Below are 14,748 nucleotides of genomic sequence, written 5' to 3' on the forward strand. Positions count from 1 at the left end.
AAATTGAACATTTTAAAAAAAGTTATGCTTCAGTTATACAGGGCAATGACGAAACCACATTTTATAAGGAAAGATGTAACTGCATTGGAGGTGGTTCAGAGAAGGTTCACTAGATTGAAATGTGAAATGAATGGGCTGTGTAATGAGGACAGGTTGGACAGGCTGTGCTTGTTTCCACCGGAGTTTAGAAGAGAGGGATCACTTGATTGAAGTGATATAAGATTCTGAAATGTCTTGGCAAACTGGACGTGGAAAGGATGTTTACTCGTGGTGAATTTAGCACTAGTGGAAGCTCATAAAATGAAGAGTTGTCCTTCGAGGACAGAATTTCCTTTCAAAGGGTCCTGTGATTTGTGGACACTGCCTCCAAAGGCAATGGAGGTTAGATGATTAAATATTTTTAAGGCAGAAATAGATTCTTTGTAGGCAACAAATAAGAGATTATCGAGGTAGATGGGAATGCAAAATTTGAAACACAAACAGATCAGCCATTATCTTATTGAATGGCACTTGAGGGGTCGAAGGGTGTACTTCTGCTCCTATTTTGTATTTTCTATCTCCTGGTTCATATGATGTACTTAAGTAACACTCTAATTTATTTTCTAATAATTAAAGGGCTTTTTGACTCATAAACATGCTGTGTATCTGGAGCAGTATTTAGCAAATGTTTTGCCAATGAAATCCATAGAATTCCTACAGTGTGGAATTAGGCCATTCAGCTCAATGAGTCAACACTGACCCTCCGAAGAGCATCCCACTCAGACCCATCTTCCTACCCTTACCCTGTAACCTTGCATCTCCCATGGCTAACACACCTACTCATCCCTGAACATTATGGGTAATTTAGCATAACCAGTCAACCTAATATCAAAATTGGAGTGGTCAACGTAATGTGCACATTTTTGGACTATGTGAGCGAACTGGAGCACCTGGCAGAATCCCAAGCAGACATGGGCAGAACATGTAAACTACATACAGACAGTCACCCCAGGGTGGAATCTAATCTGGGTTCCTGGCACTGTGAAGCAGTAGTGCTAACCATTGAGCCACAATCTGCCCCAATAAATTTTAATTTTAACACTTAAAATCAGCATAACCCCATAAATGGTACTGCAAATAAAGTAATGTTGTGACATACACAACAGTAATAATTGTTTAGTGAGTTGTAGATCAATATTTAAAAATAAATGTCAAAATCTGTCATTTTTAATGTACTTCGTAAAACATGTTAATATTGTCATCTGAACTACTTAAGCTCATTGATCTCAGCTGGGAAGCAGTGGATGCAATTAACTCTTACACTCATCAATACTGATAAATAACTACATCACAGTAAGTTTCACTATAGGTCTTGACTTTAATCGGAGACAAGCCAGATTAACTTCTGAACTGAAAACAAAAAATGCTGGAGATCACAGCAGGTCAGGCAACATCCATGGAGAAAAAGTGAGCCAACGTTTCAAGTTTAAATGACTCTTCATTAGATCTGGTGAAGTGTTGAGGGGCAGCATTTATGCAATAGTGGGTGGGGAGGGGATGTTGGAGTGTTGGAGGAGAAAGGATGTTGATAGTACAGATTAAGCGATTGAAATGTGAGAATGGCAGAACAGTGGTGTGTCTAACTGTCAGTATGGAAACAACAGTGAGCCATACAGGGGTGGGGGAAGGGGAGAGAGGCTGACAGAGAATGTATCAAGCAAAACTAAAAGAAAGGCAAGGAATGGGTTCACAATTTGAAGGTGATGAACTCCGTATTGAGCCCAGGAGAATGTAAACTGCCCAGTTTGATATGAGATGTTTAGACAATGTTAGCTTGCTTTCTCTTCATGGCTGCTGCCTGACCATCTGTAATCTGCAGCATTTTTTTGTTTTCCGTTCAAATTGCAGCACCTGCAGTAAATTGTTCCTTCAGATAAACTACTTTCAGCTGAAATCTAATAGTGGGAATTTAAGGAAATAGGTGCTACTTTCTGCAGCAAAGACAGCTTCCCAAAAACTGTTACCTATCTAGTGCAAGATTTAAGACATCTCATCTGGGCTGAAGAGGAACTTGGTGGGGATTGTCATAGTCCATGTAGGTACTACAACATAAGTGGGACTAACAAAGAGTTTCTCCTGAGGGGTTTTGAACAGCTCGGGGCTAAATTAAAAGGCAGAACCTCACAGGTGAAATTTCAGGAATATTGCCTGAGCCACATACTAATTAGCATAGGGTAAACAAGATTAGCAGGGTAAATGCATGGCTCAAAGATTGATGTGGGTGAAAAAGGTTCTGATTTATCAGGTGCTAATACCAGTAATGGAGAAAAAGAGCTGTTATGTTGGGTTCATTTACATTTCTCCAGCAATATGTGTTTGTATCAGACCTTCAACATCTGCAATTCTTTGTTTTTACAAAAATATTCTTGCTTTGGGAAGCCTCTGCTTTAAACCAATTTTAAGTCTAAGTGCCTAGCTTGGACTGTGCTGTTCTAGAATCAGTAATCATGCTTCTGTTATAAATATGGTTGTAACTTTAATTTGCATAAATTTAATTTGCATAATTTTAAGTGTTGATCCATTCGCTGGCTAAATAGTTTTTGAAATTGTGTGAATTATGGTCAAATATTATGTATTTGTTTTAAAATCAAACTCTTTCAGATTTTAGTTCATCTGATGCCTTTTATAGGTTTTTTTTACTATATATGAAGAAGCTTTGTATTTTTTTCCACTGAAATCTTATTTCCCTTTTATTCAAAAGATGTTTCTTTCAAATGAAATTGATTTATTGTTGTATACTTCAGGAGTTGGCTGTGAATTAGGAGAAATTATAAATGACTCTACATTATAGTCTACTTGGCAGGTTTAAAGTGTTGAATGATTTGGAAATCACCTTGTAATTTTGTATTTCCCCAATTAGTGATATAGCTGGAATGTTACTGAAGTCCACTGGAGAGTTCTTAGATTCTGGACTTCAGCAAAGCTGTGATGAATTTTGGGCAAGTGCTGATGATAGTACTGCATCAGATGAAATCAGGTACTTATACAAATCTTTTAAAAATTACTATGCAAATATGTTCAGTGTTATGATTTATATGAATAGGTCAATTCTTTTAGCAGGATTTATTTAAGTTACCTTGAGTTTTCAAATTGAATTCCAACATGACTTGCATTACTGTACTAGCATAATAATATGAGTGAATGGATTTTACTTTGTTCTTGTTTTTGTAGTCATTTTCACTGAAGTTAGATGAGGTACCAATGTTTAAAAAGACCCCAATCAAAATGGGGGAAACAGCAGGTAGAGACATACTGACCTAGAGAAAGGAAATTGCTTTAACTGATGCTGCTGTGTGTAAACTGATACACTTCTGACTACACTTTCTGTCGATATTTTCTAATCGACTTGTTCAGAGATTTTATTACACACTTCTGGAGTAGTTGGACATAAAGCTGGGCTTCCTGGCCCAAAGGTAGGAACTCTATCACTGCACCACAAGAGCCCCCAGCACTTTCTGTAATATTTTAACTTGTGTTCCCTTGAGTCAGCAAACTATTTTGGATATTTATTTTCTAATCAACCTTTTCAGAGCAGTTATTAAAAACCCCTAGAACTGGTAGGACTGGAACTCAGGCCTTCTGGCCTTCTGTTCTTCTGTTCTGACAGAAGAACCTTTGCATTTCCTTTATTTTAAATAGGACAGTGGCACACAGATGCTTTTTGGTGATGACAGTATTTAGGTAGACTTTCACAGTTTTACATTTCCTGAACTTCCTCTTTAGATTGGGATTTCTGTAAGACTAAGTGATTAATTTATCCTTGAAACACTTTGTTCCAAGATACGTTTTTCTGCTTTTCTTTCAAAAATTCTCTTGAAGCACAGTTTTATTATCTTGCTTGATTACACCCAAATTGAGAAGTGTCTTAAAATAATTATATTTAACTTTAGAGGGATTTAATGTTAGATGTTTTCTAATCCGTCTGTTCAGAGATATGATTACATACTTCATAGAGTAGGTGGGACTTTAGCCCAACTTTTAGTTCAGAGACAGGGATACTACCGCTCCACCGCAAGAGCCCCTGGGATATAAAGTTAGAGCTTTGTAAGAGTTATTTGAAAAGATTCATTAACTCTCATTTGCTTATAGGTGTGAGCTGCACCTCACTTGTACTGCTCACATCTCTCAATCGGACACCTGAGATTACCATTCCAGTGCAGGACTGAGAAGGTTGCACTGCCATAGCTGTAATCCTTGGATTTTGAAGGATATTGCCAGAGTTGGAGGATTTGAACTATAGGGAGAGATTGAATAGGCTGGGGCTGTTTTTCCTGGAGCGTCGGAGGCTTATAGAGGTTTATAAAATCATGAGGGTCATGGATAGGATCAGTAGACAAAGTTCGTTCCCTGGGATCGGGGAGTACAGAACTAGAGGGCACAGGTTTAGGGTGAGAGGGGAAGGATATAAAAGAGACCTAAGGGGCAATTTTTTTCACACAGGGTGGTACGTGTATGGAATGAGCTGCCAGAGGAAGTGGTGCAACGTTTAAAAGGCATCTGAATTGGTATATGAATAGGAAGAGTTTAGAGGGATATGGGATGGGTGCTGACTGGTGGGGCAAGATTGGTTTGGGATACCTGGTCGGCGTGGATGAGTTAGACCAAAGGGTTTGTTTCTGTGTTGTACATCTCTATGACTCTAAGAAGTAAATACTTGAAGAAGGCCATGAGAGTTCGCCCCAGTATAATGATTCATATTGATTTTTTTTTTAAATGACATGTTATCAAAGCTTTTTGTCTTCCAATTATGAAAATTTGCAAGAGTACCAATTTCGGGGGGGAAATCCAACCTTTGTGTTGTATAGTGCTGGTTGGTTTTACAGGTGGACTCTGAAGGTATTGGCAAGGGGAATGTACCCATTAATGCTACTCCACAGTTAAAATTTAAATTTAAATCGGACAGGTTGATTATAATTGGCTAGGACATTGCCCTGAGAAATGAACCAGAGTATACCTATCAACTTTTTTAAGTTAAAAAGAGTGCAGTGTGTGTACATCCTTTCTGTCTACAAAGAAGAGGGCCTTGTGAGTTAATATGTGTTGCTTCCATACTGCATGCCTAATGCATGATCCTAAATTGATTGCTAGCATAATTCTTTGTGCATGAAATGATGTTTTCTTGCTGAGCATGACTTGTTGCGTTGATATGTCTACTAAGAAATCCTAAAATTAAAAAAAAGTTAGAAGGAACAAAATCAACAAACATTAATCTCTATATTCCATGGACTAAAACACCAGATTATGAAATGATTTGGATTCTGTGTGTTATCATTAGATCTCACTAATTGTGGTGCTATGTAAAGTTGCTTTATTCAGTTCTCTTTTTTTCCTCATCGTTGTTTGGAATTTCCCACAAGGTTCTTTTCTCTCTGTAGCCTAATCTAATTGATCTTCACAGCATATATAATGAAATTATTTTTGACTTAATTTCTTGACTGTTGTTTTTGAAAGTGTCCAGTTGTGTGTTGCCATTTACAATTCATATAGCTGGACGGACAAATTCCGCATTCCCAATGATAATTTTTCAAATCTGTTTGTGTTGATTTGACTGAGAAGGAAATAGAAACCAGACAAGTCCTGTCCTGACAAGTTTATCATCACCTGCTTAATTATTGTAAATGTAGAGGGAGAGCAGATTCTTTCTAGGATTGGGCTCAGAAAAGGAAGAGAGATGAAAAGTTAATGCAAATTTGTAAAGTAGTTTATGTCAAGCTGTATAAATTTTTTGTATATTAAAGCAATTGAAGGATGTAAAGCAGTTACATTAGTGATTTCAAAAGAACATAATTAAGATAAGTTTTTGGGACTTTCTGAAGGTACTACATAATCTTTTGTCCCCTTCGAAGTAGTGAAAAACTGGGTTGTTTAAAAGGTTTGAGAGTGCGAGATTGATATTATTTTCTTTTCCTCCTTTATTGATTTTGTGCAATTAGTGATTTTCTAAAAAATATATCATTGTCTTTACAGAAGGTCTGTTATCGAGACTAGTCGCGCATTAAAAGAGCTCTTTCATGAAGCTCGGGAGAGAGCATCCAAAGCTCTAGGATTTGCTAAAATGCTAAGAAAGGTAATATATATGTACATACATACATACAGCATTTGTGAAACACACGTTGCTGTGGTGTAGTAAAATATTCCATTTTTCTTTTTGTAGAGAATGTATAAATTTGCCACAAGTAAAGCTCCATTTTTCTTATTTAGGACCTAGAAATAGCAGCAGAATTTACTTTGTCAGCTCCTGTGCCAGAAGTTTTGGAAGCTCTTAAAACAAAAAAATATGTCCAGGTAACATTTTTATTTTGAAAGTTGTGTGTCAATTTCCATATTGAAACTGAGATGCATTTACAGTCATGGAACATTAACTTAAGAGGAAGAGATTCTTGGTTTCTCGCATTTAGCTGAGAGAGCTGATAATATGTTCAAAAACTTAAAACTGAGGCAATGTGAATTTAATGTTGTCGATCCAATGATGTATTTGGTTATCCAGTATTTGTTTACAGAGTTGTCAATGAAGCCAAGGTTGGTTTTGTTCTAATTTTAAAGTTTTATTTTCATATTTGTTTGATTATCTGCACCCATTCCTAGTTGTTTTTTGAACATTTTAAAAATAATTTAAACACTTTGAATACTACAGTTTAACACTCAGATTGATATTATGAAATATTATGCATTTTTTAGCTTAACTACTTTGACATGCTTCATTTTGACCACACGTTGCATGATCTTTGTAGATGAAACATTCTATCTGCAGCATTAACATATATGTACATGTATCTGATAAAAGTTATGTATGATATCTTCAATGTGTACACCAAATTTGAATGTGGCATTTATTATGTGGAACTTCTTTCTTTTAACCTGTAGTTTGTAGAGTTGTAAACAGTGATATTTATTCCAGTATCCAGAAGAGTTTTATTGATAAACTAAGCTCTGCAATGACTTTTTGTAGCCAAGCATATGTCTCATTCATTCTCCACAACAGCTAAAAATATTTGAGAACAAAGTGAATACAAACATTCTCAAAAAATGAAAATGTATATTTACAGAATGAGAGTGATTTTAAAAAACATTTGAGGGCCAAATCTTTTACACAGTGGATGGTTCGCGTGAGGAATGAAATTCGTGATGAAATGGTGGATACGAGCACAGTTATGACGTTTAAAAGACAGTTGCATAAATACATGAATTGAAAATGTTTGATGGGATATGAACCAGGAGCAGGCAGGTGGGACTAGTTTAGTTTGGGATTATCTTCAGCATGGACTGGTTGGACCAAAGGGTCTGTTTCTGTGCTGTATAACTCTATATAAGATTTCTTCCTTTTAGGCTTAACTTGGGTTCCAAACAGAAATTACGCTCTGGTCCCAGAATTTGTTAGTTAAGTTGGTTTTTATGTCCTAATGTTTTGTTGGAACTCTATTGGGAGAATTCACATGTGCACTTTGTGCTTATAACCTAGTGTGTGCCACTTTCAGTACCAACCTCTGATGTGCTTTCCCCTCTTCTTGAAATATAAGCATTGCATCCTTAGTTCAAGCTGCATATCTTCATTCTTGTCACAGTCCTAGGCATTATCTGTACTGGTGGAGACTAATGGGATGTTAACAGACCACATTCTCGTCCAACCCTGTCTCAGTGTCCCAGAACCAATCTCCAAATCTAGTGGGTATTCCATTGTGCCTCTGGCAGGTTTTCTCACTTTCCTGTTTCCCCTCAGCAATTTCCTGCTTCAGCTCCTTGTTGTTATGAGTTATGTGAGCCCTTTAGATGGACCACCCGATCCAGTATCCAGCTCAAACATTTTACATTTTGCCTATCTCTTCTACTATTTGCCTTTATGTTGCAAAAATTCATATAGCTGGTCTCTAGAATGTTTTTAGAAGAATGAGAAGTGATCTAATTGAAATATACAATTCCTAAAGGGCTTCATGAAAGGTACTTTTTCCCCCAGGTTGGGAAATCTAGAACTGGATCACAGTATCAGAACAAGGGTTTGGCAATTTTTGAGATGAGAATTACTTAATTCAGAACTTCGCTATTTTCAACCTTTGAGCATCTATAGATGCTCAACTATTGAGTATGTTGAAGACAGAAGCCAATAGACTTTTAGTATAAGGCTAAATGAGAAGAGTGCAGGAATCAATATTTGAGGTAGAAGATCTTGTTGAATAGGGGAACAGACTCAAAAGGGTAAGTAATGCACTCCTCGTTCCTTATGTTAGGGTGTGCAGCTTTCTACAAACAATGGTTATTTTAAAACTAATGAGATAATTCTGTACGAGGTAAAAAAAAACCTGTACATCAGTCAGAGAATTTTCATTTCTCGGTTGATAGAGAAAAAGCCGGTCTGTTGGAGGATTTTCTGTGGAGTCCTCTTTTCATCCTCCTTTCGTGGTTGGGTGGATAGCTGAACCTCATCTTCCATGTTCATTTAGCTCTTTCCATTGTGGTTCACTCTGTGGTTTTGTACAGCAGCAGCTTACTCCAGTAATTCCATTGATTCACAGGCCAAACTGGGAGAACGGTACCTTGCAGTGTATCTAGACCCCACTAAATTGCAAAAGGGTTATGGTGTGGAAGGAGGCCATTCAGCCCATCGACTCTTCTCTGGACTTTCAAATGAGCATTGTGACTTGGTGCCATTCTCGTGCCTTTTCCCCATATCTTTACAGATTGTGCCTATCTTAGCAACCCTCTACCATTCTCTTGAATGCTTTAATGGAACATGGCTCTATCACACTTCCACGCAGTACATTCCAGACCAAAAATCACTCATTGTGTGAAAAAGATTTTTTCTCAATCACACTTCAAAGGCATTTGGATGGGTATATGAATAGGAAGGGTTTGGAGGGATATGGGCTGGGTGCTGGCAGGTGGAACTAAATTGGGTTGGGATATCTGATCGGCATGGATAGGTTGGACCGAAGGGTCTGTTTCCAAGCCGTACATCTCTGACTGTATGTTACATTTGCAAATCAATTCAAATCTGTGGCCCCTTATTCTTAATCATTTTGGAACTGGGAATTGTTTCTCCCGATCTACTCTATCCAAACCACTCATAACTTTGAAAACCTCTATCGGATATCTTCTTCGCTGTATTTCTCCAAGGTGAACAGTCTTCATATGAAAAATTTCTCATTTCTCGAGCCATCCTTCTCTGAGCATTCTCCAGAGCATTAGCACATTTCCTATAATATGGTGCACACAACTGAGCTGAAGTCTAACAAATAACTTGTGCAAGTTCAACATCACCTCCTTGCTCTTTTATTCAGTGCCCACCCCTTTTAAAATTGCACCCCTTATTTTATGTCTGTCCATGTTCTTCCTATCAAGATATATTACACCTATCTGCATTGAGCATGATCTGCTGCCACTCTGCCAACTTGTCTTTTAGAAGTTTGTCACTGTCGTCCTCAATGTACAGTGCTTCCAGATTTGCTATTATCTGCAAACCTGAAAATTGTATCTTGCACACTAATATCTACATCATTAATGTATATTAGAAAAAGCAAGAGTCCTGATCTCTATCTTTGGGGAGCACTACTACAAACCTTTTCTCCAGCCTGAAACATATCCATTAAATGTTACACTGTTTTTCCTATCAATCAACCAATTTTGTATATGTGTAGCTATTATCCCTTTATTCTATGAGCTAGAACTTTTCTCTCAAGTCTGCAGCACTGTATTGGATGTGCTGTGGAGATCCATGTACACTAGATCAATAGCATTTCCATCATTAGCCCTTTCTGTTACCTCCAAAAAAAATCCAGCAAGTTAGTTCATTACAATTTCCCCTTTAGCGATTCATGCTGGCTCTTCCTAGTCAATCCACCTTTATCCAAGTGACTACTTTTTTAAATTCACTCCGGGATCCATCCCAACTCATTCTTTCTCGAAGTTTCCTCATCATTGAAATTAAACTGGCTGGTCTGTGTGTTTGCTAGGCTATCCTTTCGATCTTTCTTGTGCAAGGGCGTGATGTTTGCAGTTGTCCAATTTTCTGGCACCTCCCCAAGTCCAGGAAAGATTGAAAGATTATGGCCTATGTCCCTGCAATTTCCACACACACTCTTCCTTCGTTATCCTTGGTTACATGTCACCAGGTCCTGGTGCCCTGTAAACTTTTAAGTACTATCATTATCTTGTAAATCTGAGTAGTAACAATCTGTGCCTATAATTCTCCATCTTATTTGCTATATTCCATGCATTCACATACGTGCACGCTAAATCTGATTTAGACTTCTTTACTTTCTCTGACTAAACTTATTAACTTAATATTCTCTATGCTAGTGTTAGATATCTCTTAGTATTTTGTGAACTTTGGTAGTTCTCTCTCATACTTTTCCTTGGTTCTGACACTCCTACCAAGTTAGTTGAAAACCCTCCCACCAGGAAAATGCCTCGCATGGAACTCGGTGCAGTTCTGTTCAGGTGCACCTGTTTGGCTTGTCCACCCAGAGCCTATCCACAGAATCTGGAGCCCTGACTCCTCCATCAACTTTGCAGCTGCACGCTCTTCTGTTTCATCCTCCTCCTCCTGTACTCACACGTAGCATTGAAAGTAATCTGAAAGTTATTACGTTTTATGTCTTGCTTGCTTGTATTCTAAGTAGCTTCCTAAACTGATTGCAGGACCACATTCCTTCTGGCTGTTCACACTTCCCAGAAGAATGTCCTCTCTGACATCTTTGACACCAGGGAGACGTCATACCATTCTAAAGTCACATCCATGACACCTGTCTGTTTTCCTAACTAATTAATCACCTATCGCAGTTGATCTTATTTTCTTCTTCCTTCCCTCCAGTATAGCTGAACTGCTTATGGTGCCACAAATGTGGCTCTGACTGCATTTCCTTGAGGAACTAGCACCCTTCAGCTTTTAAAATGGAAAATTGATTTGCATGTTGGACCCCATGGCTCCTGCACTATATACTTGTTTCTCTTGGATTGCCTGGTTGTCACCCATTCCCTTTTGGCCTTCAGGCCCTTGACCACTTCTCTGAATGTGCTATCCACATACATCTCGATGTTGTGGATATGCTACTTGCCTCAAGCTGCCACTCAGGCTGTCAAACCTGTGGCTCAATAGTGCTTCCTGGACATGTGATTTGCAAGGACACCAGTAAGGTTTGTGACTTCCCACCTATTAGAATAGAATAGAATCCCTGTGGTATGGAAGCAGGCTGTTTGGCCTATTGAGACCACACCAAACTCTGCACATACCTCCCAGACCTGAACTACCACTCATTCTACTTGACTGAGCTATATGCTTTATTTTAATTTTATTTCCCTCACGTTCACTTTATTCTGCTTTTTAATACTTATTATATTAGTCCTGACTTTCCCTTATTCTGCCTTATCCCTGATGCTTCTCAGTTGAATCCAATTACCTTTCTCAAGAACACAAAAGCAACCGCTTGAGTGGGTGCAGCAGTGGTAATGGTATTCCTTTACTAATTCTGCGAGCAGTCACGTGCTATCTGTAAGCTTTATCTGTACAGGTACAGAAGGTCCTGCAGATCATCCACTGCAGTCGTTTGATCTCCGGTTGTTTTGCCAAACTGCTCTGAGCAGATGTACAAGATTTTGATAATGTGACTCTTGCTGATCTGGGAGTTATTCAGATCCCTATATCATGGGCTGTTATCAATCTAAAATCTCTACACTGGGATTTAACACTTTTATTGATAGCATACACCATGTGAGAAAGGAATGATCATGTAGGTCAGAGAACCCCTACAGTGTTGAAGCAGGCCATTCAGCCCATTGAATTCACACTGCCCCTTTGAAGAAGAAACCTATGCAGATACGGCAGAATGTGCAAACTCCACACAGGAACCATACCTGGGGCCCTGGCGCTTTGAGGCAGCAATGTTCACCATTCCGCCACTGTGTTGCTCATAATTATCTTTTGACTAACAATAGTTATGGTTATGTGACTAATTTGTTCTAATGTTACTTTGAATGACAAATAATGTTGGGTCCTGGATGAATAAAGTTTTGTATAGGAAACACTTTTGATCCTAATAATTTGATAAGTCATGAGGAGCATGGATAGGATGATCAATCAAGATCTTTTCCCTGGATTAGGGGAGTCAAAAATTAGAGGACCTAGGTTTAAGTGAGAGGGGAAAGATTTAAAAGGCAACTAAGGGGCAACTTTTTCACACAGAGGATGGTGTGTGTCTGGAATAAGTCTGCCACACGAAGTAGTGGAGGCTGGTACAATTAAGTATTTAAAAGGCATCTGGATGGGATACATGAATATGAATGCTTTAGGGGGATATGGGCCAAATGCTGTCAAATGGGACTAGATTGATTCAGGATTACTGGTCAGCATGGACGAATTGTACTGAAGGGTTTGTTTTCCATGCTGTACATCTCTATGACTCTAAGTGGCTGATACGAGTGTAACTTCAATGCCATTCTTTTCCTTTCAGGTTCAAATCCCTGGTCTAGAGAACCTGCATATTTTTGTTTCATTTGAGCTTGCAGAGCGAAAGTCTCAAATACTTCAGCTGCTTAGTGCGACAGCTGGCAAGGACTGCTCAAAGGAATCCGATGAATCAGTGGATGAAGCTTGTTTGCTTCTCATAAAAGATGACCCTAAGGATAAAGAGCAGGAAGATAATTGGAAATTGTGGGGAGGCCAGTCAATCAAAGTACTGCCACAGGTAGAAACTATGGATACATTAAGAAGTATGGAGGTATGTGTCTTAAAATTAAACATGCATCACTAGTTTGAAAATTGTTTGCAATCGTTTCAAAGCATCTCATAAAATATGCCATGTACTTTAATCAATAGACTATAAAATGGATTAAATAAAGGATACAATTAGTTAAAATATTATCAGCTTTTATGCCTTTAATGTCATGAAGTATTTAGAGGTGCTTCCTAGGAGCATTAAGCAGCAAGGAAAGGAAAAGGGGTGATAAGCTCGGCAGTGGTGAGGGCAGAATTCAAGTTTGTGAACTTAATTAACACTAGTAAATTTCTGCATGATTTTTATTGGTGATCTGGAGTTTGAAGTGCGGTGGTGCTGATTAGTTGTTAGTCTGGATTGTAATTTTCAGTTTAATGCTCTTTAGGCAAATACAAATAAATATAGCTACTTAGAAATTGCTGAAGCTGATTAAAGAGCATTGGAATGTGGAGGCCGTGATGGTAGAGAAAGGAATAGGCTTGTTGAGGATGGCTATGCTGTAGTGGAACTAGATTACACAGTGTAGTGTGGGAGGAACTGAAGCTCTGAGGGTCTTTTGGAGATTGGAAACACGTGATTTATGTACTGTGGGGAGGAACTAGATTCTGAGTCACTGGTAGGTGCAGAGGAAAAGGAAGAACAGTACTGAGTAATCATCTGATGTGAAAAGGAATTTCTGTCATATTGTGTTAGAGATGAAGATGTAGGAGAGCAAATAGAGAAATGGTATGGAGTGGAGGTAGATTTGGAAGAGAAATATTGAAGCCCACTGAAGGAAGTAGAAAGGATAGAGGGAGTGATTCAGTATAACTTAAAGGCCAAGGGATTTAGAAATTTTTAGGTTCACTTTCATAAAGTATGTTACCAAATTTGTGTGTCTCTTTTGTCTGCTTTAATTCTTATTCCTGTTCCCTTAAATTCCTTCTGTTTATTTCTTCACACCTACAACCCACATTCTGACCTTCAGCTCTCTATTCCCATTTTGTTCTTTGGCTCATCCTTCTTCTCACCCAAATTCTTCCCAAGGCCTGTGCCTTTTTGTTACCCATCCCTTCTCCAAAAAAAGTATGTGGAACAGCTCATATGAAAGGACTGAAGTGAGCACATAAGCAGGCCAGGTAACATTGAAGCTGAATAAATGAACCAGTAAATTTCTAGGTAAATGAGCAAGCAGGCAGGCTCTGATAATGCTAGAGTGCTAATCTCTGAATCATTCCCAGTGTCATGCTTGTATGAAGGTAGGGACTATCAGTGTGTTATTTGAGCATGAGGTAGGAGAGCAGATTTCACATTCTTGGTATGTTGGGAATAGTTCTGAAGCACGAGCCACCTAACCAAAAGGATTGGGAAAAATGGGACCAATATGTTCAGCGTGGTCCACTTATGTAGCTTTTTAAGTAAATTGGTTGGAAAGTTCAGAACCTCGTATGGGAAGAAATGGAGACTAGGGTCCATGAAGGACAGTCTGTGTAGAGAGGTAAGTGAAGTAATATCATATTAGGAAGGAATGGTCTAAAAAGAGCTGTGAAGGATGTGAAATAAAGTGTAAAATATATACGTAAATATACAAAGTATGAAGAATAGGTTGGTGAACTGGAAACAACTGTATAGGGTATGATGTAATGGCAATACTGTGGTTTGGATTAAAAGTGGTGAGGAGTGCCTGCCTTTAGAAGAAGGGGAAATGGGGCAGTAGTACTGATTAGGGTTGACATTATAGTGTTGGAAAGAGAAGATCTTCTCAACATTTCCAAACAATGTCCTTTGCACATACTCAACCCTATGAAGTGTCATTTCTGACTTTGTTTAATTTCTTACTTAACTGACTCTTTCTAGTTTTAATAACTGAGAGACTTCTATCCAGTTTGATGGCATAAATATTTTTTGAGTTCTGACAGCTTGAAAACTCTATACAAGAGAGGGTACAGAAAATGTTTACCAGAATATGTATAAAAGTTGCCTGGTATGGGGGATTTTAGCTATGAAGAAAGGTTGGAGAGACTAG

The 14,748-nt window shown here is 38.3% G+C and overlaps 1 protein-coding gene across 6 annotated transcripts in view; it reads left to right on the forward strand.

Moving 5' to 3' along the window:
• map3k4 (mitogen-activated protein kinase kinase kinase 4) overlaps positions 1–14,748 on the forward strand; it is a 215,982-nt gene that overhangs the window by 121,041 nt on the left and 80,193 nt on the right. For all 6 annotated transcript variants that reach the window (XM_043696303.1, XM_043696302.1, XM_043696299.1 and 3 more), the window contains 4 exons: positions 2,900–3,016; positions 6,007–6,106; positions 6,241–6,324; positions 12,480–12,746. In XM_043696303.1, coding sequence (XP_043552238.1) covers positions 2,900–3,016; positions 6,007–6,106; positions 6,241–6,324; positions 12,480–12,746 — 568 coding nt within the window. The remainder of the gene's footprint in view (positions 1–2,899; positions 3,017–6,006; positions 6,107–6,240; positions 6,325–12,479; positions 12,747–14,748) is intronic.

Source organism: Chiloscyllium plagiosum, chromosome 9 (genome assembly GCF_004010195.1).
Source record: "Chiloscyllium plagiosum isolate BGI_BamShark_2017 chromosome 9, ASM401019v2, whole genome shotgun sequence".
Classification (NCBI taxonomy): Eukaryota; Metazoa; Chordata; class Chondrichthyes; order Orectolobiformes; family Hemiscylliidae; genus Chiloscyllium; species Chiloscyllium plagiosum.